Here is a 24,244-nt window from a genome sequence, read left to right on the forward strand (position 1 = left end):
AATTATTCTTTTCTTCAAGATATTCCGACCCATTAGAAGAGCTAGTAGATTCACAAAAAGTGTCTATTTTACTTGCAACCTATGCAATATTTTGTTCCCTTGCAGTCTCGAGGGAATTTTCTATTGATACATGGTATATCCTATCTTCTTCTCTACCAGAGGTGCACCCATTGACTTCTATAACAGTGTCTAGATATGTTATTGCTATTAAAGTAGTTCCTTCTTTACTACTACTAGATGAGCAACTCTCTCTTTCATCAAAGCTTGTAATTGAGTAGCTTGGAGATAAATGGGTTAGTGTTTTATAGTAACAACAAAAAAAAAACTTACTTGTAGATTACATCTGCTATGAATCCTCTAAGTGTTGATTAATAGGATGACCATTGTCTACTTCATTCTCTAGGGAAAGCCTCTTAAAATTGTCATTAGCTAGAGTGTCTTTCTCTTAAATGGTCTACAATTTATCCCATATACTCTTGGAATTATGACAACAAATTACTTTATCAAGATCTAAATTGGATCATCCTCTGAATATTTCCTTCTTGTCTCGATCATCAACCTCATGATTTGTTAATCCATTCTCCACATATCCTTGCATCCAAATCAAGATATTCCAAGTATGTTCTCATTCTTACATTCCAAGTTGTATAAATTGACCGATTAAAAAATGGAACTCCATCAGAGCTAATACAATCCTCGTTTTCCACGATCCCTGATCTTCCTTCTAGCTATTAAATTGATCTTTAAGGAACTTTGTTTCTCTAATACCAATTGTTAGAAATAATGGAAACCGATACATTACTAAGAGTGGGGTGAATCAATAGTGTGATCAAATTATACAACTCTTAAAAATTTACACTTTTCAATCACTTTAGTAACCACTCATGTGATCATCATCATAACTCAATCATGTAAAACATAACATCATAAAAATTATCATAGACATGCGTAACATATACATAACACACCAATCTTCTTTTTATTTCTTTGGCAAATACAAGCTTCAACTTTCTATGACATCATTGCCCCACAAGCTTCCACTTGTAGGCTTATCAAATTATATTGAAAATAACTTTTGTCCTTGCTCACTACTAAAATGGATTACTTCCCCTACTAGTTTATCAACCACTATTGAAAGGGACTACTGCCCCTTATTATTTATCAGTCACTATTGAAAGATACTACTACCCCTGAAATGTTAGCTACCACTTTCTATCCATGTTGATCCATCTTTCATCCATTTTCAAACTCAGATCAATATGTCACTTCATTCCATACACAATATTCTTACCTCAACCACTCACTACAAACACCATAAAAAAACATCAACAATCTTTGATTACAGAACAAAACATGAGACACACCAAAAACATCAATCCTTAACAATTACTAATTTCACCATAAAAATGATTTGTTGAATATATCAAAAAAACCATTCACTAATTCCTTATCTTCCTTATCAAATACCTTTGAGACATCAAAATGGATCTCTAAATCACCTCTAATGCATACCAACACTATGCATATCGTTGCACCAACAACCTCCCACACCTTGGTTGTTCAATTCTGCTTATAAAGTAATTTGGACTCATATTTTGGATTAAAACTTTTGTTATCTTTATATTTTTAAACATTTATTTTTTCCTTTTTCCTACTTCAAATATGTCTTCTAAAATTTCTCTCCAAGTCTTCTAACTCTCCTTACCTATTTCTACAAGAAAAGGCGAGTTAAATTATTTTTTTCCTCCATTCTAGTAAGTTACGGGATTATGTAGGACTTTTTCTAAATCTAGCACATCACCAAATTTAGCTATTATACCAAGTATGTCACCGATTATGTCCATGCTACTATTTACACTACGAACTCAGACATGCCTATTTAATGCAATCTTTTTTTTGGGGTTTGGTGGTTTTACCAAATTTTGGCATAAAATGCCAAACTTTCCGCTCCTAACATGTTTCATGGTTAAGCCTTCAAACATAAGGAAAAATAAACAAAATTTTCAAGCTGCAAAACATTACTTTTCTAGGCCCATTACTCTTTAGCCCCAAGGGCTAATTTAAGACTAAACACTCTTGCATCCCCAATCACAATGCTCCATATGCCCAGTCCTTGTGCTTTGCCTTTAACTACCGCCTTTATTTCCTCGATGAAATTTCATAAACGCCTCTGGGGTCACCCTCCCGGGATGATGTGTCTCGGGCGTATATCTATTGGTTTTGCATTTTGTCATCTATGTTGCCACCATTTCCTAGAGCTTTGTCAACATGAAGCTCCTTACCATGCGCTCACTTGATTTCTTCGAGGGTTTGAGGATCGAGATGAGGTGTCCCAATGGGAACCACTACCATACTTATGAGCCAATTATGACCAGCTAGGGTGAATATTCTACCACATACACCTAATGCTTAGTCATCTTGGAGCTTCCTCTGCTAGGCTAACTTGAAACCTTCTGAGGTCTTGGGATGTCGATAATGTGTCCCTATGGGACCACTCCTGTGCATTTGGACCAATCAACAACTAGCTGGGGTTATTTTTTCTTCCACCTTGTTCAAGAGCCTAATCAGCTCAAAGATCTCCACCTGTGCACCTTATTTTCCTTTCAGGGATGCCCATCTAACATAATTTCATGCTTACATCACCAATTCCATGTGGTGCCATATGATTGGTGACATGTGTCACTCAGATTTGGTCCATTAGGCCACCCAAAAACTCTAAAAACACATGCCACATGTCCTTAGCTTTGACTTCATGCTAATGTCATCTAAGCTAGTAAAATTTTGTCATGCGTCACCATTTGATTTTTCCATGTTGTGCTAGGTATGAAGGTAAAAAGGTCCAGGCCTTGTGATTTTTTTCATTGAATTTATTTGTTAAAATTTAAACACAAAAATCATCGGGTTGAAGCCTTTATAGAGTCGATTGACATGACTAATCAGTTGCCTCTCTATTGGTCCTATGTTTCTACTTTCTCCTTGCATCGTATCCCTAGGCCCTATGTCATCTTGAAGCTTCAACATTTACTCGAACCTTTTCTCTTCCATGGAAGCCCTCTTGGGGTGAGTCATCCCATGGGGAAATAGTTGTTGAACTCTCTCCCAATCAAATGCCTGCACCTACTCTACTCTTTTGTGTGGACTCTCGACCTCTACCTAGGCTTACGTCATTGCAGTTGTTCCCTTTGTGTGAACTTTTAGCATCATCTTGGAAAACTTTATCAGGGTGAGTTGTATAGTGGGACCCTCATTGGGAAATGAGAATCTTTTCCATTGCTGACATCCTCTGAATCTTGTGTCATCTCGAGTGCTCCCCTTTGTGTGCAACTTTCATCCTTCTGGGGAAAAATTCATTGGGAGAGAGTGTTTTTCTGTTTTGGGGGTGAGATAAAGAACAAGAATAAGAAAGATAAACATAGATAAAACTATAGATATTATATAGTATTATATAACTAGCTTCTATCCATCTTAACCAAATATCTATCAAGCACTGAGAGGGACCAAATCTCTCAAGGTGAAAATCTCTTGAGAGATTTGATCCCTCTCAGAACTTGATAGATCCAAGGTTAAGATGGATCTAGGATATTTATAGTATAATAGCATCATTAGATTAAAATAAGCTAAATTATTAATTATTTTATTAATATTATTAATAATCTATCAATTGTATTAATATAATATCATTAACGTTATTAAATATATTATTAATAATAATGACATTATATTCTTTATAATATTATATTATTAATATTATAATTTAATATTAAAAATATTTATTAATACTATATATTAAAACCATAATTATTATTTAATATATAAATTCAATAAAACATTCACCATGATAAACTCTAAAGTAGCGAAAACATGCAAAAGATAGCTAGTTGAATATTTCACCATAGTAAACTCTAAGGTAGAACTACTATTTGAACATTTCAACATAGTAAACTCTAAGGGAAAGCTACCATTTGAACATTTTAGCACAACAAACCTGACTGTAGCTATAGTTGTACAAGTGTTTTACCTCACCACAACCACAGATAATTATTAACTATATTAATAAGCTGATGTTAATATAATAATAATAAATATAATATTAATACAATTCAATTATATAGATAACATAATTAAATTTTAACAAAGTTCTTGATATAATAAATTTGAGGCTTCATAGTTGTTCATATTGTTGTTGGAGATTTCCATAAATGAATTGTGTAGTGTTTTCAATCCATGCAACATTTAGGATGGCTACTCCATCCATCATTAGGGACCAATAGAGCTATATAACTAAAGGAGTGTTGAAGATCCTTTTATAAAAAGAGGAACTAGGGGTTGGTTGAGTAAGAACTAGCCTAGATCCATCTAACTATGGATCTATCATGCGCCAAGAGTGATCGAATCCCTTGAGGTGAGAAACTTGTTTTTCGAGCGTAGAACTTGAGTAAAGGTTTGCACCTCGAGGGATTTGATCCCTCTCAACACATGATAGATCAGGAGTTAGATGGATTTAAGCTGGTTCCACTGGAGGGAAGTAGTTTCATATTTTTATATTATCATTATTATTTATATGTTTGAGATAAACCTCTTACTCTGAAATTTACATTGTGTTTTCATTGCTTGACATGACCATATAATTATGTTCCTTAATTTATTCTATGTTTCTTGCTTTGAATAGTTTGTACGCCTATGTTTGGATATTTTGAGTGGTTTTTGTGTGTGTGTGTTTGGATTCTTTGAGTGGTTTGTGTGTTTATGTGTTATATTTCTATATGTGTATATAATTGTCTATTAGTAATTAGTTAGTCATGAAGAATGAAGACAATCTTGTCAATAACTTGTATGAAGATTGGCATTGCACATCTATTTCAATTAATTTTAGGTATCACAGTTGTTGACAACTAAGTAATTCCTAATAGTGTCCCTCTCGGTATTACTAAATATATCTTGAAAAGTAGTTTTAATTTTAAATTTGCTGAGTTACCTAAATCTAATGAGATGATAGATATTGTTAATAACTTTAATTATGAAAAAAATTGATGAAATAAAAGTTTTGAAAGCAAAGTGGGAATGTAATAGTGTTGAATGGAAAAAAATTTGAATAATAAGAATGTAGTCAACTACAAATAGTCTTCATTGTGATCAATCTCAACTATTTTCTTCTACTATTCTTATTGTCACCCCTATTAATTTTGCTATATTTTCATATCAATGATATGAAAAGTGTAGTTGAAATTTCAAACCATTCAAAAATTTAACTCAAGATATTGTAGTAAACATGTAACATTTTCTCTCTTGTTCTCCAATATCAATAGGTTGAATTGCTATAACGCAAAATCAATTCACATTGTCAATAATTATTTTGTGCTTACACTAAAATCAATCACATTGTTAATCCAATCACGTTAAAATTAATGTATTGTCATACATCTAGTTACATCAAGTCAGAGATCAACATCTACACTGAAATGAATGCATCTAATGCAAGCAATCAAATATGATTAGAAAAAATCATATACACTGAAATCAATGCATCTAATGCAAGAAATCAAATGGGATTAGAAATAAACTTCTACACAGAAATCAATTCATCAAGTGCAAGCAATCAAATATAATAAAAAGTCGACATCTACACTAAAATCAATACATCTAGTGCAATAAATAAAATATAATTAGAAATCAACATCTACATTGAAATTAATGAATCTAGTGCAAGCAATCACATAGAATTAGAAAACATCTACAATGAAATCAATGCATCAAATGGGATTAGAAATCAACACCTGCATGGAAATCAATTCATCAAGTGAAAACAATCAAATATAATAAAAGATCAACATCTACATTGAAATCAATACATCTAGTGTGAGCAATCAAATATAATTAGAAATCAACATCCACACTGAAATCAATGCATCTAGCACAAACAATCAAATCGAAGTAGAAAACATCTACACTAAAATCAATGCATCTAGTGCAAGCAAATGAAATAGTTTTAAAAATCACCTTGTATGTTAAAACCAATGCATCTATTGTACGAAATATTCTTCCCTCTCTCTCCACTCCATCTATATCTATATCTCCCTCCATCCCTCCATCTTTGTCTCTCTATCTCACCCCCAAACGTACACACACACTCTCCATCTCTCCCTTGTCACTCTCTCTCTCTCTCTCCACTTATCTCTTTCTCTCTTTCTTTCTTATTCCCTCCCTCTCTCCCCTTCCAATTCCATCTCTTTGTCCCTGCCTCTCTCCCTCCCTCTCTCCTCCTCTATCTCATCCTTCTTCTCTACCCATCTCTCTCTCTCTCTATCTCTCTCTCTCTCTCTCTCTCTCTCTCTCTCTCTCTCTCTCAACCTTGTCACTTTCTCCCTCCCTCTCTCCTTTTCTCCCCCCTCCATCTTTGTGTCTTGCTCTCTCTCTTTTATAATTATCTCCCTCTCTCACTACTTTCATTCCATCTCTCTCTTCCTTCCTACTCTCCCCTCTACTTTAGTTTATCTCCTTCAGTGCAAGCAATCAAATAGGATTACAAATTACCATCTTTATCCATATCTATTTATCTCTCCATCCCTCTTCCTATCCCTCACTCTCTCCCTCTATTACCCTATAAATTAACTTCCTCCCATAGATTTTGGGTTGGCTTTTAGAGACTTTTAGTTATGCCCTCATGTTATTTCTTTGTGCCTAAGGATCCATTATCCATCCATGTACTTGAGTTGTGAATGAAGGCTTTCTTTGTGGCAAAATAAGGACAAAATAGATGGGAGACATCTACAAGGTCAAGGTCTACAAGGGTTGTATCTTCTCCTACATTCAATAATATAAAAAGTGCTTTGTTTTCCAATACTTATGTCTCATTAATGCATATGTAAAACAATTCCTTCTTGACTCATTGTTTAGAGATATTAGTATATTTTATTTGTATGTTTTGGTTCTTTTACTTGCTTCAGCTGTTTGTAAGCTCCACTTTGAGCATTTGGAGTTGGAGTTGGAGCTTACAACTAGGGAGAAGAGGAGAACTTGTGATGGATTCCAGATAAGTCTTTCTTCCATATTCTAAACTTATCTGAGGAAAACATAATATTTTTATCTATTTTGTTTCTAGATTAGGCCACTAGAACTAGGGAGCTTGCTTCTATCCACAGAAGGAAATTATCTGTCAAACAACTATGCAAAATCCATCCACATTATGCATATGTACAAAGCTTTGTAGTGCAACTACATCAAGCTAAGATTCCAATACGTAAATGTTCATGTCAAATAATTCCCCTTTGATTCGCTCTAGTTGTCAATCTCTAATTGGAAGTGATGATAGTGGTGGATAAGATGGGCCTTGATGTATTCCATGTGGTGCTACTCCTACCACCTTTCCTCTTTACTCTCAATTGCAATAAAAATTTTCAATCATTAGGCTTGGGACTACATATTCTTCATATTTACTTTACTACTACTGCTTCTTTAATAAGGTAAAGAAGTATTTCTTATTCTACTAGGCCATGTACCAAAAGTCAAAACAATGGGAAGCTGTGAGTCAACATCAATAGAATAAAATATAAGAAGGTCAACCAAGACAAAATCAATGGAGTTGAAAGATGAAAGTGATGAGAGGGATGTGCAAAAAGGCTCAATAGGGTAGTGATGTTGTTAGGAGAAAAGATATGATTTCATTTACTTGTGCAACTAGATTGACTAGCTAGTACTAGATCAACTACAATATTTTTTCCATTCATTTTCTTTTGGAACCATAACACTTAATGTTGGCTCTTTTTCTCTCGATACTAGTATTGGTATTGCTTCCCTACTATTAGTGATGTTGCTTAAACACAAACCATTGATTCAATTCGATGAGCTTCAAGTGTAACCTCTAGTAATGGTAGATAAGTTCGAACATGGTTGGAACAATGATGATTGCTCACTTGAATACATTAGAACCAACTTAGTCAATTGGCTCAATGGTATCAACAAAATTTATCGTCTTGTATTGCCATCTTTTTGGCATAACTTGTCTATGTATTAGTAGTAGCACTTGATATGGACTCACTTCTTGCTATGAACCTTGGTATGGGCCTTTAATTGCTCCTATCCCTATTGGAACCACTTAATATTGTACTATTGTTAGTTTTCGAATATCTGAACCAATAAAACCAACATCAAACTTTTATGTTGGATCTACCACTAAGTCAACAAGAATTTATGGGAATTTAAAATTTTGGCTTTATCTATTTACCACAAACATCCATATATGCTACTACATGTGTAACTTTTTGATATTTTCTATACACGTGTGTTGATGTTCTTAATATTATTGATAGATATGTTTCTTCTACTACTTGATATTGAATACTCTAATCTCGATCATGATGGTATGCTTATGGTTCTAGACCTATAATTTCTCCTAGGAGTAGAACTCTATCTTTATTTGGAAAATATTCTATACATAGTGTAGTGGGAAAAGGGTATGCTAGATAATGGGTTAGGGGTAAACTAGTTGAAGATATGCTACATGCAATGGTAGTGTGTAAAGGGGATGCTAAATTATGAGTTAGGGGATAAGTGGATAGTTATGAAGGATAAGTTAGTCCCACTTCCAAGCTTCAAAGTACTCTAATAAGCTATAACTTAGTATTTTCTATGGTTCCTAGAAGTAGAACTCTATCTTTATTTGGAAAATATTTTATGCATAGTGTAGTGGGAAAAGAGTATGCTAGATAATGGGTTAGGGGTAAACTAGTGGAAGATACGTTACATGTAGTGGAAGTGGGTAAAGGGGATGCTAAGTTATGAGTTAGGGAATAAGTGGATAGTTATGAAGAATAAGTTAGTCCCACTTCCAAGCTTCAAAATACTCTAATAAACTATAACTTAGTAGTTGCTATTGTATATTATAACCATGTATCTCAATTAAAAATATATAGTACCATGTACTAATTGATCATGAACTTCATTGATATCAAGTGCTCCTAAAATACATGAAAATATTTATTGTTTAGTTAATTTAGAATTAGATATGAATATGCAAGATCTTGGCATAAATATGCTATGCGATAATAAACTTGGTGATTGAGCTTACCCCCTTCTATAGATTTTATATGTTCTCATACATTCAATTTTATAACCCTTATATAGATTTTATACGTTCTCATGCATTCAATTTTGCAACACCTATGAACATCTTAATTTAACGTTATTCTTTAGCTGCCAATATTTAATAACTCATATCACCATTAATCCTCAATTAGTTACACCATTAAACCTCAATTGGACACCCTACAAATGGTAGGGTTGTCAGCAACTCGAGTAACTATATTTAGATGGATAAGACAAGGGACATTTTATAAATGAAATATGTATTGGCCAGGTAGCTACCAATATGTAATAAGTTCAACATCTTTAAATCTCAATTGGACACCCTCCAAGTGGCAGGGGTATCGGATCCACGGTAACTACATTTAGATGGATAAAGAAGACAAAAAGAAGAGGACATTTTATAAATTTGCACATTAAAATCATTTAAGTGGTGAAATTTTTATTGGACAACCAGCGACCAATATCTAATAACTTGCAACACCATTAAAAATAAAATGGACACAGTGCAACTAGCAGGGTTGTCAGCAACCACATAGAAACTACGTTGGGATGGATACGAAGACAAAATCAAAAGGACAAATTTGCCTATGAAAAACATTTCAGTGATTAATTTTTTATTCGACTGGTAGGGCTTGCAAATTGTTAAATTTCTGGAATGGTTTAGAAACCCATGTGTGAGGCTAACTAAGTCACTGACAGCAGCGATTTCAGCTACCTCTCCGACCAGAACAGAACGTGAGGCTATTTAAATGGCCCCTGACTCATCCTGTGCTCAACATTCGCTTTTCAAAACTAAGTTCTCATGTGTACTCTTGTATGATTTTTGAGATACATAGATCTAGATATGCAAAACAATAAACAAGCTTGCAAGAGAAGGAAGGAAGCGAGCAAGAATTGAGAAAAGAATAAAAAATTGATTCTACAATATTAGTTTTAGAATAAATACATAAAATCAACTAAGTTAAGCTTAGTTGTACATGCAATAACTAAAGCTAACTAAAGCTAAGTGTGCTTTATCTTATGTTAATGTGTACATGTGCCACATGCAAGCAATAAGTTAACTGGAGCTAATCTAGGTGCATGTACACCAACACAGCTAGTCTAAGTGCATGTACACCAACACCCCCCCTTAAGCATAACTTAGGTGAGTGTGATGCAAAATGAATGAGTCCCGGAAACACGGCCATTTTAGGTACCCATATACAATGCATAAAAAGGAGGAAAGAGGGAAAACCTAGTGGGAAGAAAACCCCCCCTCAAAATATAATGCAAAAGTAGAGAAAAGACAACTGTTATGCAGTCGTGTCCTTCACCCCGAGACGATCTCACAGGAATCGAAACTTCTTCTCAGTGAAAGTCTTGGTGAAGATGTCAGCAATCTGCTCGGAACTAGGACAGTACTGAAGATCGATGATCCCATCATGAATGAGTTCTCTAATGAAGTGCATGTGGATCTCGATGTGTTTGGTACATTGTCGCTGCACTGGAGCTCTGCAAAACTTTAGCGTACTTTGATTATCGCACCAGATGACAGTTGGATGATGGACACTAATCCCCAGCTCAGATAGGAAATTTTGTAGCCAAATTGCCTGAATAATGGCATTGACTGCTCCTCTATACTCTGCCTCTGCTGATGATAAAGCAATGGCAGCCTGCTTCTTACTTGACCAACAAATTGGGTCGGATCCCAAAATAAGTACATAACCGGAAGTAGACTTGCGATCAATGGTGTCGCCAGCCCAGTCTGAATCTGTGAACCCGATGAGATTCAAAGAACAATTGGTTGCATAATGAATCCCATAGGTGATTGTCCCCTGGACATATCGAAGGATGCGCTTTGCAGCATTCCAGTGTAACTCATGTGGCTCCTGCATGTATCTGGAAACTGCTCTGACAACATAGGAGAGATCAGGACGGGAGTGAGTGAGATAAAGAAGACTTCCCACAAGCTGGCGATACAATGTGTAATCAACCAATGGTGTGTCTTTGCCATTCTCAAGCTTTATCCCTGATAAGAAAGGTGTGGCTGCTGGCTTGCAGTCACTCATGTGAAATCGTGCCAAAAGATATCTGGCATATTTTGGTTGAGAAATGGTAATGCCAGGATCACACTGATGGATCTATAGTCCAAGGAAGAAATTTAGCAAGCCCATGTCTGTCATAGAAAACCGCTTATGTAATGCAGTTTTGATGTTAGTAATGACAGAAGCTGAACTACCTGTTATCAAAAGATCATCTACGTAGAGTACTATGATCAACAAGGAGTCAATTTTCTTCAGAAAATAAACATTGGAATCAGATTTGCAGCGTACAAAATTTTGAGATAACAAATAAGAATCCATCTTTGCATACCATGCTCTAGGTGCCTGCTTGAGGCCATAGAGAGACTTCTTTAGTTTGCATACCAGAGATGAATTCCGCATGTATCCCGGTGACTGCTCCATGTAGATTTCCTGCTCGAGATCACCATGAAGAAAGGCATTCTTCACATCCATATGATGCACCTCCCATCCTCTTGCTGTTGCAATGGAGAGAGCTAGCCAAATGGAATCCATTTTTGCCAAAAGTCTCATCATAGTCAACACCATGTACTTGTTGAAAACCTTTTGCTACCAATCGTGCCTTATATCGACTAACTTGGCCATTTGATGCTTTCTTGGTCCGGTAAACCCACTTGCATCTCACAAGTTTGCGATTTGAAGGTAGCGGAACCAAATCCCAAGTCTGGTTCTCAATGAGAGAGTTATATTCCTCATCCATGGCAGCTTCCCATTCAGGATGCCCATTTTCTTCTGCATAAGTTTATGGATTAGATCCATGCATCATATAAGCATGCATGGGCATGGATGGCTCCATAGCTAAGAGTGCTTGCGGATCTTCGTCAAACAGAGGGATAGAGGCAGGATCATCAAGGATATCACTCATGCTACGCCATTTTTTTGTTGAAGGTGCTCGAGAATCTTCCGAACTACATGCAGAAGTATGATCTCGATGTTCAACAACTGGTGGTCTAACAGGGGTCACATGAAAACACTCATCTTCATCAGAATGCTGGTCTGAAGTTTCATCTGCATACTCATCAACGAGTGGTGATGAAAATTTGGTAACAAGTTCATCTACTGGTGCATGCGAAATATCTTCATCAAACTTTACACTCCTTTCAATAAAGAGCTCTTCGGTGTGGATATCAAGCAATCTTTACCCTTTGACTTCATCAGAATATCCAACAAACATGCATTCTTTGCTTTGAGGCTCCAAAGCCTTTCTCTTCTCTGGAGGAATGTAGGCCCATGCTCGAGATCCAAAAATGTGGAAATAACTAACTTCAGGTTGCTTTCCAGTCCAAGCCTCAAAAGGTGTTTTTCCAGTAACAGATTTATGAGGAGATCTGTTCTGGATGTATGAGGCACAATTAATAGCTTCGGCCCATAATTTCGACGGAAGAGATCTTGCATGCAACATGCAATTATCCATCTCTTTCAAAGATTGATTTTTCCTTTCAGCCACGCCATTTTGTTGTGGAGTGTAAGGAACTGTATGCTACAATTGTATGCCTGCTTCATCACAAAGATTCTTGATATCTTTGTTGACATATTCCATCACATTATCTGTGCGGAGTATTTTGATGCGTTTTCCAGACTGATTTTCTGCATGCGCTTTGAAAATATTTATATGTTGAAAAACTTCAGACTTGAGTTTCAAGAAGTAAACCCAAGTGAATCTCGTGTAATCATCTATAAATGACAACACATATCTTGCTTTTCTCATTGAAAGCACCGGAAATGGACCCATGAGATCACTGTGTACAAGTTCCAAAGGTGAAGAGGCTCTCCATGCATGCCCATTCTCAAATTTTTCTTGTGGATGCTTTCCAAGAGCACATCCATTACAAACACCATCTGAAAATTCAATGGTTGGCAATCCTTTGACCATCCCTTGCTTACTAAGTTGTTGCATATATCTGAAATTCAAGTGCCCAAATCTCTCGTGCCAAATCCTACTTTCTTCATTTGCATGCGTAAGTAGCAAAATAGAATCTGATTGAGGAACAAAATCAGAAAATGTATACAGACGAAATTGATCATTTACCTTGCCAGATGCAATCTTTAAATTGGTTTGCATGTCATAAATGCTCACGGAATCTGGGGTAAATTCCACTTTCCTTCCGCTGCCTGTGTGTGTCATCTGATACACTGAGAGAAGATTCACAGAAAGCCTTGGAATATGCAAGACATTTTCAAAACTTCCATCTTCGAATTGCACTCTTCCTTGTCTAGTTGCTGCAACTGCAGAATTATCCCCCATGAGAATGGGAGGACCTGATTATGCATGTAGAGAAGAAACGGATTCCTTTGAAGAAGCCATATGATGTGAAGCTCTTGAATCGATGATCCATTCTTGTGGTGCAGAATGAAGAGCAATCAAAGCATGCCCGTTACCTCTTGGATCTAGTGCTTTTTCTCCAGACTTCTTCTTAGCATTCTCAGGAATGTGGTCTCCAAGATTGTGTTGCTGGAGTGTTTGCGCCATGAGATCTATAGTCTTCTTCATGCATGCAGATTCAGGATGAAACCACGGTGGCAATAATTGCACATTGATTGCCCTCTCGTTCCTTTCCTTTCCTTTGAGCCAGATGATCCATCAGGGGGTTTGGGATGTCCTCCCTTTCTTGAATCAGGATCCTTCTTCCCTTTTCCTTTCTGATGGTCTTTGGAATTTTCCTTTCCTTTTGCATGCACAGTAAGTGCATGCGCTTTGGAATTTTTAAGTGTGCCCATTTTGATGAGCTTATCTTGCTCATGCATCAAAGACTGAATAAAAGAATCTAGTGAGGGCATCTTCCAAGCTGCGCTAGTTGCAGATCTGACTGTGTGGAATGTAGAGACGAATATTGTATACTATGGACCAAGTTTTGATAAAATGGAAAGAATCAACTGATTTTCTTGCTTGGATTTGTCGATCCCGCATCCTTTTAGCTGAACCAACAAGGCTTTATACCTTGTGAAAAAATCTTGAATGTTCTCAAAGTTTCTCGGATCTAATGAGTTTAACTCATTTTCGAGAATGTGATCTTGCATTTCATCCTGTTTTCCAAACAATCCTTCCAATATTTTCCATACTTCATTTGGAGTTGAACATGATTCAACATGAAATAGCAGTTCCATAGAAATATATAAACATAGGATGCCGAAGGCCTCGTCCATGCGATTGAAATACCTTGTTTTCTCCATTGCCGATGTTGGTTCAACTTTCGTTTCCATGGTTATTCGAAATAAGCCTCTACTTATGAGATGAAGTTGAATCTTTGGCTTCCATTCGAAATAATTATATGGAGTGAGAATTGCCGATTGTGGAAACTCCAATTTAGACTCCATTCTTTGTTGTTGCTTCAATCTTCTGAACCTGCAAATAAAATTGCTTGTGCACTGATTATAAATCCCTGTTCTCTGATACCATGTAAGATTTTTGAGATACACAGATCTAGATCTGCAAAACAATAAACAAGCTTGCAAGAGAAGGAAGGAAGCGAGCAAGAATTGAGAAAATAATAAAAAATTGATTCTACAATATTAGTTTTAGAATAAATACATAAAAGAAACTAAGTGAAGCTTAGTTGTACATGCAATAACTAAAGCTAAGTGTGCTTTATCTTATGTTAATGTGTACATGTGCCACATGCAGGCAATAAGTTAACTGGAGCTAATCTAGGTGCATGTACACCAACACAGCTAGTCTAAGTGCATGTACACCAACAACTCTGCTTCCGTTCATTACTTACGTTGCGCAATGGAGTTTCACATCGCAGCTATTTTGTTGTCATGCCATGCCTTTTTTCTGTTAGTCTCCATTGTGAAATCTAGCCCGCCTGGTCCCGTGGTGAAATGCTCTGATGGATCCACTAACTGCACAGTTTCTAATGCTTATGGTGTGTTTCCTGATCATAGCACCTACAGGGCTGCGCGGGTTGTGTATCCCTCCACCGAAGAGGAGCTTGTGGCCTACGTTGGCGAGGTCGTTCAAAAGAACCACAAGATGATAGTTGTGACTCGCTATGCCCACAACATTCCCAAACTTGTATGCCCTGCTGGAGACGCTGGTCTCATCATCAGCACTCTGCATCTAAACCACTTTTTTGCTGTGGATGAACACAACATGAGGATGACGTTCGAAAGTGGTGTGACCCTTAATGATCTCATTGATGCCGTTGCCAATGAAGGTCTTGCGTTACCTTATTCGCCATACTGGTTGGGTGTAACCCTAGGAGGAATGCTAGGCACTGGTGCTCATGGTAGTTCCCTCTTTGGCAAAGGCAGTGTTGTTCATGAATTTGTTGTGGGCATGAGATTAGTAGTGCCAGCTTCAGAAGACGAGGGATATGCGAAGGTTATGACCCTCACTGAAGCAAATAAGGAGCTAAATGCGCTCAAAGTTTCTTTGGGGGTTCTCGGAGTCATTTGTCAGGTATGAATGATTTGCAATATTTGTAAAAAGGAATTTAATTGCTCAGCCTAGGGTTTTGTCATTTAAATGTTTTTGATGTAATTTTTGGGATTGATTAAATTGAATGATTTGGGTAGTTGGGAAGCAGCCGTAAATTATCTATAATGATAAATCACACGAGTAAATGTCTATTCAAATTATTTCATGCAACTAATTAGCAAAATCCTAATAATGAACTATATTAGATAATTCTAAATATATCCACTAGTTTATTCTAAACTTAGACCCAAATTATTCAATGAATAAAAAGTTTACATGGAAGAATTTTATTAATATTTTTGCACTGATAATGAACATGTTATGGCCATTTTCTAAAGTGGGTGAAATGTTTATTATGATCTTATGGGCATTTTTAAAGGGTCCGAATTTGTGAAATTTTTGTTCGAATTTTGGAAAATAAGTTTTAAGAAATTTAATTTTGTGAATGTTTAAATTATGATGGTGGAAATGGATTGAACACCATCAAGAATTCTGAAATATTAAAATCCATCAAGAATTCTTCTGAAATATTAAAATCTTAAGATTTGACACTTCTAAAATTTTCAACTAAATTTTTCCAAAATCATACCAAAATTTTTATTATTTAAAAAAAAAAATTATGGTGTTTTCTCTTACCAATTCATTGTATGGATCAATGATTTTATTGATATAAGAGATCATAGCAAGGTTGAGTATTTCTTTCCATCAATACTAGGGATCTTTAGGTTTTTCTCTGTGCTGGGTAGGTCACCCTCCAATTGCAACTGATGTTCAAGCAATCCATCACGTACGTTGAGCAAGATGACTTTGATCTCGAGAACAGGATAGCACAGTTTGGCTTGGACCACGAATTGGCAGATGTTACGTGGCATCCTGCTCAGCAAAAGCTTGTCTATAGAGTGGACGATCGAGTGCCTGTTAATACATCCGGCAATGGAGTAAATGATTTCATAGGGTTTCGCCCTACCTTTTCTCCTCTGCTAGCCACTGCCAGGGTAGCAAGTAATAGAATCCAACATGCATGCCCATCCACATTGTTACACGTTTGATATCATCTAAGGTTGAGTTTATCAAATTTATTGTTCTTGATTTCTATTAATTCATTAATGTTTGAATTTGTAGAGGAGGTCGAACAAAGCCATAATAACACTCACAGCCGCCGTTCAAGTTAATTCCATTATGGAAGTGGATAGAGGACTGAAGAATAACGATCTTCTGTTTCATGGATATCCAGTGATTGCCTACCAGAATAACATGCAAGCTGCAGGAACTTGTCTTAGAAGCCCCGAGGACGGACTAGAGACAGTGTGTGCATGGGATCCTTCCAAAATCTGACAATTTCTTTCTGACATAAAGAATATTAGGGAAATGGTTCCGAAGAGTCTGTGTGGGGTTGAACTATACAATGGTTTTTTGATGCGTTATGTAAAAGCTTCAAGTGTTTATTTGGGGAATGATGGGAATTTATGGTTATTCAAAACATAAATTGAACAGAATAGAACAGAGAATAATTCTCTGTATTTACCACAGGATCTTAGCATAGGGAAGCAAAAATTGTTTGCTGAAGAACAAAGTTCACATGCACAATAAAACTTTGTTTTTACCACAGGATCTTAGCATAGGGAAGCAAAAATTGTTTGCTGCAGAACAAAGTTCACATGCACAATAAAACTTTGTATTCATTACACGAGGAATGGTTCAGTTCCACAAAAAGAACAAATTACTCTGTCTCTGTCTTCACAATATTACTGATGTGTGTAAATTTCTTACTTTACATTCACTGCTGTGTGAAAAAACAAAACACTCTGTTCCAGGTCAAAACTGAAAAATCAACACACTGCTGTGTAAAATTACATATATTTATGCTGTTGCATATTCCATTACAAGAAAAAAAAACTTACACTCTGCTGCGTTTTTCACATTCTGCGTTCAACAAACAAAAAACACTCCCTTCGCACTACAGCGAGTTTCACATTGCATATGCAATAATACAACATAACAAAAAAAACATAACAATACTATTACCTATTGCTATACTCCCGAAAATAATAATAAAAAATTAAAATTAAAAGTTTTACCTATATTTACCAATCGCCATAAAATTCATTAATTACATTGCTGAGAAAAAACTGGCGGTCAAAAATGAAACTTTCACTTCATGTAAGTTCATATTGCAGGCTTGTACACAACTTTGGTTTCAATCGACGGACATCAACCACGCTTTCAATCGAACGGCTGCAATCAATATCGCACGGCCTCTTCATACTAAACTTTATGCTCTGGGAAGAAACCACTTTGGAAAAACTGCCAGCCACGTGTCAGCTGGTGTACATTATCACTGCCCTCCGGAGGAAAACCACTTGCTCGTGAAAAGCGGTGCGATGGAAGATCTGGTGGTTTTCTGGAGTAAGTACGCGGCAGTTGAAATTATAATTTCAACACTCCCCTTTAATTTCAACTGCTGGGTTATCAGTCATACCCAGAAATTTTCTCAAAAATTCAAAACTTTTCTGCCCCAATGGTTTGGTCAGAATGTCTGCAACTTGCTCCTGAGTCCTGCAGTGTTCTAAAACAATTTCTCCATTGTTTACCAACTCCCTAATGTAATGAAACTTTGTGTCAATGTGTTTCGTTCTCTTATGAAACATAGAATTCTTGGATAATGCAATCGTTGAGCTATTGTCACAAAAAATCACAGTTCCTTTTGTTTTGCTCTTGGCATAAACTCGTTAACATCCTTCTAATCCAAATTGCTTGACATGCTGCTGCTATAGCTGCCACATATTCTGCCTCTGTTGTAGACAATGCTACAATAGGTTGTTTTTTAGAAGCCCATGAAATGGCTCCTGAACCCATGTGAAAAACATAACCGGATGTGTTTTTCCGATCATCTACACTTCCAGCCCAATCACTATCAGTGTATCCAATTAAATCTGAACATTCTAAAGTATTATATAAAATGTCAAACCTTTTAGTACCTTTAACATACCTCAGAATCCTTTTTGCTGCCTGCCAATGTAGTTCTTTTGGTCTCTCCATGAATCTGGAAATTAAACTAACAACATACATTATATACGGCCTAGTTGCAGTCAAATACATGAGGCTTCCAACTATGCTCCTGTACAAACTAGGATCAAAATCCTTGTTGCTGCCCTCTTTGCTGAGTTTTAATCCCATCACCGTGGGAGTGATTGCTGCTTTGCACTCCTGCATATTAAATCTTTCCAACACTTCATTAATATATTTTGCTTGTGAGATAAAAATCCCATTTCCATTTTGTTCTACTTCTATTCCTAAGAAGTATCTCAGCAAACCCATGTCAGTCATTTCAAATTCTTCTTTCATGACTGTTTTGAAATTTTCAAAGAGATAATCATCATTACCTGTGTAAATAACACCATCAACATATAACACAGAAATTAGTAATTTACCATCATTTTCTTTGATGTAGAGGGTGGGTTCTCCCTCACACTTTTCAAAACCATTTTCCAGTAGATAGGAATCTATCATACTATACCATGCTCTTGGTGCTTGCTTCAGCCCATAAAGAGTTTTCTTCAATCTACACACTTTGTGCTCTTGGCCTTTCTTTTCATATCGTAGAGGTTGTTCATTGTAGACCTCTTACTTTAACACTCCATTTAGGAATGCTGACTTCACGTCATTTGGTAAGCTTTCCACTTGTTTTGTGCTGCTATGGACAGCACTGCTCTCAATGTTTCCATTCTAGCAACTGTTGCAAAATTTTCCTCATAAACTCTCCCATACTGCTGCTTATATCCTTTGACAACCAATCTTGCCTTGTATCTTTCTATTTTTCCTTCAGCATTACTCTTGGTCTTGTAGACCCATTTAACTCCAATGACTTCCTTTCCTTTTGGTAGTTCAACCAAATCTCATGTCTTGTTTCTTTCTATGGCATTGATCTCCTCATCCATAGCTTCTATCCATTTCCTATCCTTAATTGCTTCTTCGAAATGAATAGGGTCATCAACATGACAATATAATGCAAACAAAGAATTCAGACCTTAATTTGCTGCCTCTTGTTCATAAATGTCACTTAAATTTTTGAAATTCTTACCTCTTTCATTTGGTGTACAAGTGCTTGAAGAAGCACTTGAATTTACTCCTTGTGATGTGCTTGAAGAAGCAATTTCATTTCTCCTCAAGGGTGTCCCTTGTTGTCCTTGTGATGGTGTTGCTGTTTGGGGATGTATTTCAGCCATCTCCTCATCATTTTCATTATGTGACAAAGGGTTTTTAACATTCACTGTCTTCTCTATGCTTGCATCCCAAGCTTCCTCCTCATTGAAATGAACATCTCTACTCACAATAAGCTTCTTGGTGGATGGGTTATACAACCTATAAGCTTTGGATTGCTCACTGTATCCAATGAAAATACATTTCTCCCCTTTGCTATCCAACTTCTTCCTTAGCTGATCTGGAATGTGTGCATAAGCCACACATCCAAAAACTTTCATGTGGGTGACTCCTTGCTTTGTCCCACTCCATGCTTCTTCCGGCACTCTGTTCATGACTGCTTTTGTAGGGCACCTATTCAAAATGTATGTTGCACAGTGTACAGCTTTAGCCCAATAATCACTTGGAAAATGCTTTGCCTTTAACATACTCCTCGCCATATCCATGATTGTCCTGTTCTTCCTTTCGGCAACTCCATTTTGCTGCGGAGTGTACCTAGTGGTAAACTGCTTATGAATTCCATTTTCTCTACAAAAACGTAGAAATTCCTTGGAGATATACTCACCTCCTCTATCAGTTCTTAGAACTTTGATATGCAGCCCGCTTTGGTTTTCTACAAGTGCTTTGAAATTGCAAAATCTTTCAAACACTTCACTTTTGTTCTTCAGGAAATAAACCCAAGTTTTTCTAGTAAAATCATTAATGAATGTTAGTATGTAGTGGTTGCCTGCAAGTGATGGAGTTTGCATCGGTCCACATAAATCTGAGTGGACAATCTCTAAGGGTGATTTTGCCCTTATGCTTTTCCAAGATGGAAAAATTTCTCTGTGTTGTTTCCCCAAGATACAACCTTCACAAAGGTTGTCTGGTTTCTCTATCAATGGTAATCCTCTTACCATTCCTTTTCGACTCAACAAGTTAAGACCTCCAAAGTTGAGATGTCCAAATCTCAAGTGCCGCAACCAATTTTCATCCTTTGGTTCGCTTTGGAAAGCCTCTTGAGTCACTGCTGCTATTACTTCTTTATTTTTTAAATTTGATTTCATTCTAAGAGGGAACATCCTGTTCCTTGTCATCTTCACTTCAGCAATACATTTTTTGCTGGGTGCTCTATCCATGATGGTGCATACATCATCCACAAAGAAAACATTTTACCCCTTTTGAACAAGTTGTCCAATACTTAAGAGGTTACATTTCATTCCAAGAACATAATAAACATTTGCTATGGTTTTCCTTTCACCTTTCTTTGTTAAAACTTTTACTTCTCCTTTTCCCATAACATAAACTTTATTATCAGTCCTTAGTTTGACTTGTGACTTCACATTCTGATCTAACATAGAAAACAGGGCTATGTTTCCTATCATATGGTTACTGCAACCAGAGTCTAGAAACCATACATCTTCACTATTTTCTTCAGTCATATTACAAGCTAAAAACAAATTATTTTCGCTGATATTTTCTCTAGTGAAATTTTCACTAGTTCTATTGCTCATATCACGCTGCTTCTTCCTACATTAATTTGCATAATGCTCATATTTTCTACAATAATGACATTGGACATTGGATTTATCATACCTTTGTCCTTGAGCATGATGTTGTCCACTTTGTTGGTTGCTGCCTTGGCCTTGGTTCTGATTTGGATTGTGTTCCTTGAGCATTTGCTGGACTGTTTCTTCCACCTCTGTTTTGACTTCTGCCTCTTCCTCTCTTGTTTCCTCTGCCTTGACCTCTTCCTTTTCCAACGAACATCTGGGTCTTGAAGGCATGCTCTAGAGATGAGTTCTCATTTCTACTCAATCTCTGCTCATGTGTTATTAGTGATGCATGTAGTTCATCAACTGAAAAGTTTGTGAGATCCTTTGTCTCTTCTATGATGGTGACAATCACATCGAACCTTTAGGGTAGGATCCTCAATAGTTTCTCCACAATCCTCCTTTCTTCAAGAATCTCTCCATGAGACCTTATCTGTGTGACCAGACCAATCACATGTGCGAAGAATGAGTCAATATTATCTGAATCCTTCATGCATAGATTCCCAAAATCTCTCCTCAGAAATTATAGTTTTGTTGTCTTCACTTTCTCCATGCCTTGATAGGCTGTCTTGAGAGTTTTCCATGCTTCTTTGGATGTCTTCGCTGCTGTTATCCTTGGAAACACACTCTCATGCACTACTTGATACAAAAAGCAAATGGCTTTAGAATCATTCTTCTTATAGCTCTTCAATAGATCTTTCTCTGCCTGAGTCAACTATTAAACTCATTTTCATCTGCTGGTTTTTCAAATCCATCCTCAACAAATTCCCATAAGTCTTGGGAAGCAAGCAAAGCTTTCATGGTTATTTCCCAATAGTCATAGTTTTTCCCATTAAATTGTGGGAGCTGAGTATTAAAGATACCCATGCTAGTTCTGGCTCTAGCCATTCTTGCACCCTTAACTATGCTTCCAAATACTTGACTGTGTATTTAAAATCACTGACTGTCCTCAGCAAAAAAACTAATCTTGAGAAATACCTTGGATTTTTTACTGAGTCTTCACTCTGTTGGAGAAGCTGCAGCAGCAAGAAATCCTTCCTTCAGTTGCTTTGACACCTTCAAAGAGCCTGGACAAGCTCTGATACCATGATGGGAATTTCTGGTAATTCCAAACAAAAACTGAACATAACAGAACAGAGAATAATTCTCTGTTTTTACCACAGGATCTTAGCATAGGGAAGCAAAAATTGTTTGTTGAAGAACAGAGTTCACATCCACAATAAAAATTTGTATTCATTAATAAAAATACCTGATACAAAAGGATCTTCCTCTTAACAGAGGGATTACACCAGGAACGGTTCAATTCCACAAAAAGAACAAATTACTCTGTCTCTGCCTTCACAATATTACACTGTTGTGTGTAAATTTCTTACATTACATTCACTTCTGTGTGAAAAAACAAAACACTTTGTTCCTGCTGAAAAATCAACACACTGTTGTGTGTAAAATTACATATATTTATGTTGCTACATATTCCATTACAAGAAAAAAATTATGTGTTCAACGAACAAAAAACACTCCCTTCGCACTGCAGTGAGTTTCACATTGCATATGCAATAATACAACATAACAAAAAAAACATAACAGTACTATTACCTATTGCTATACTCCCAACAATAATAAAAAAACATTAACATTAAATGTTTTACCTATATTTACCAACCACCTTAAAATTCATTAATTACATTGCTGAAAAAAATTGGCGGTCAAAAATGAAACTTTCACTTCACGTAAGTTCATATTGCAGGCTTGTACACAACTTTGGTTTCAATCGACGGACATCAACCATGCTTTCAATCGGACGGTTGCAATCAATATCGTGCAGCCTCTTCATACTGAACTTTATGCTCCGGGAAGAAACCACTTTTGCAAAATTGCCAGCCACATGTCAGCTGATGTACATTATCGCTGCCCTCCGGAGGAAAACCACTTGCTCGTGAAAAGCGGTGCGATGGAAGATCTGGTGGTTTTCTGGAGTAAGTACGTGGCAGTTGAAATTATAATTTCAACACGGAATCAAGAGGATTCAGTTGACATTTAAATGACTTATTATCGATCCAACGATCCAAACACTCCCAGGCTCTATGAAGATGTGTTGGAGGAAATTGAACAAATGGCTCTCATGAAATATGGAGGTTTTCCTCACTGGGAAAGAACAGGAACATTGCATTTAATGGGTCATGAAGAAATATAGCAAATATGAGGCCTTTCTGGTAGCCACAACCAAATACGAGGACTTTTTTCCAGTGAGTGGACGGATGGTGTTCTGGGAATAGGAGAGGCGGGAGTGATCATCAAGAAGGATGGATGTGCTCTGGAAGGACTGTGCGTGTGCTCAGAAGATTCGCAGTGTGCTCCTAATAAAGGCTACTTCTGCAAACCTGGGAGGGTGTACATAGAAGCACGTGTTTGCAGACAAGAGGAACATAATATTGCTACATTCTGAGTATCGCATAAGTTCATATGACCTTTATTTACTAAATGTTAGAAAAATTTTTGGTAAATTTAATTTTTCGGGTAGTTAGGTTCCGTACAGCGGAGTGGATTTTGTCCACCAATCTTCTTCGCGCATGGTGAAGTTGATTTCGTGTACTTGGATTTCGCACACGGCGGAACTATTTCAAAGACTATAACAAAATAGGTTTGCAGCAACACACTAAAACTTAGTATTCATTTCTTAAACATGAAAATACATTTACATGAGACTGCTGCTCATTCACCAAGTAAAGTAAAAGTTTTACAATGATTTAAACTTAGGTGGAATAACACACAGTAAAACACAGTAAATGTTGTTTTCACATGCCCACCAAAATTTGTTCCACCATTTTCTCTGAGAGACTTGCAATCTTTTTCTCCAACCTCTTGCTCTCTAACATACAGAAAATGCTCTCTGAGCTTCATATATAACTCAACATACAATTTTACATTTAATTCATGACAGGGAGAAATTA

The 24,244-nt window shown here is 36.5% G+C and overlaps 1 protein-coding gene across 1 annotated transcript; it reads left to right on the top strand.

Moving 5' to 3' along the window:
* Positions 1-14,868: 14,868 nt before the first annotated feature.
* LOC149214240 (putative L-gulonolactone oxidase 6) lies at positions 14,869-23,739 on the top strand. Its single transcript, XM_089389343.1, has 6 exons — positions 14,869-15,543; positions 16,308-16,556; positions 16,684-16,866; positions 17,739-17,954; positions 23,041-23,269; positions 23,570-23,739. The coding sequence occupies exons 1-6, from the start codon at positions 14,869-14,871 to the stop codon at positions 23,737-23,739; spliced, it is 1,722 nt and encodes a 573-aa protein (XP_089245469.1).
* Positions 23,740-24,244: the final 505 nt, after the last annotated feature.

Source organism: Pinus tabuliformis, chromosome 1_1 (genome assembly GCF_031772625.1).
Source record: "Pinus tabuliformis cultivar Carrire ecotype Pingquan chromosome 1_1, CPIR1, whole genome shotgun sequence".
NCBI lineage: Eukaryota > Viridiplantae > Streptophyta > Pinopsida > Pinales > Pinaceae > Pinus > Pinus tabuliformis.

Bases quoted from the DNA above. Each gene is read 5' to 3' on its own strand.
- LOC149214240 (XM_089389343.1), top strand. From the start codon at position 14,869: ATGGAGTTTCACATCGCAGCTATTTTGTTGTCATGCCATGCCTTTTTT. The intron at 15,544-16,307 runs GTATGAATGATT...TGTGCTGGGTAG, and splicing joins TTCTCGGAGTCATTTGTCAG to GTCACCCTCCAATTGCAACT. The intron at 16,867-17,738 runs GTGTGTGCATGG...TTCATATTGCAG, and splicing joins CCGAGGACGGACTAGAGACA to GCTTGTACACAACTTTGGTT.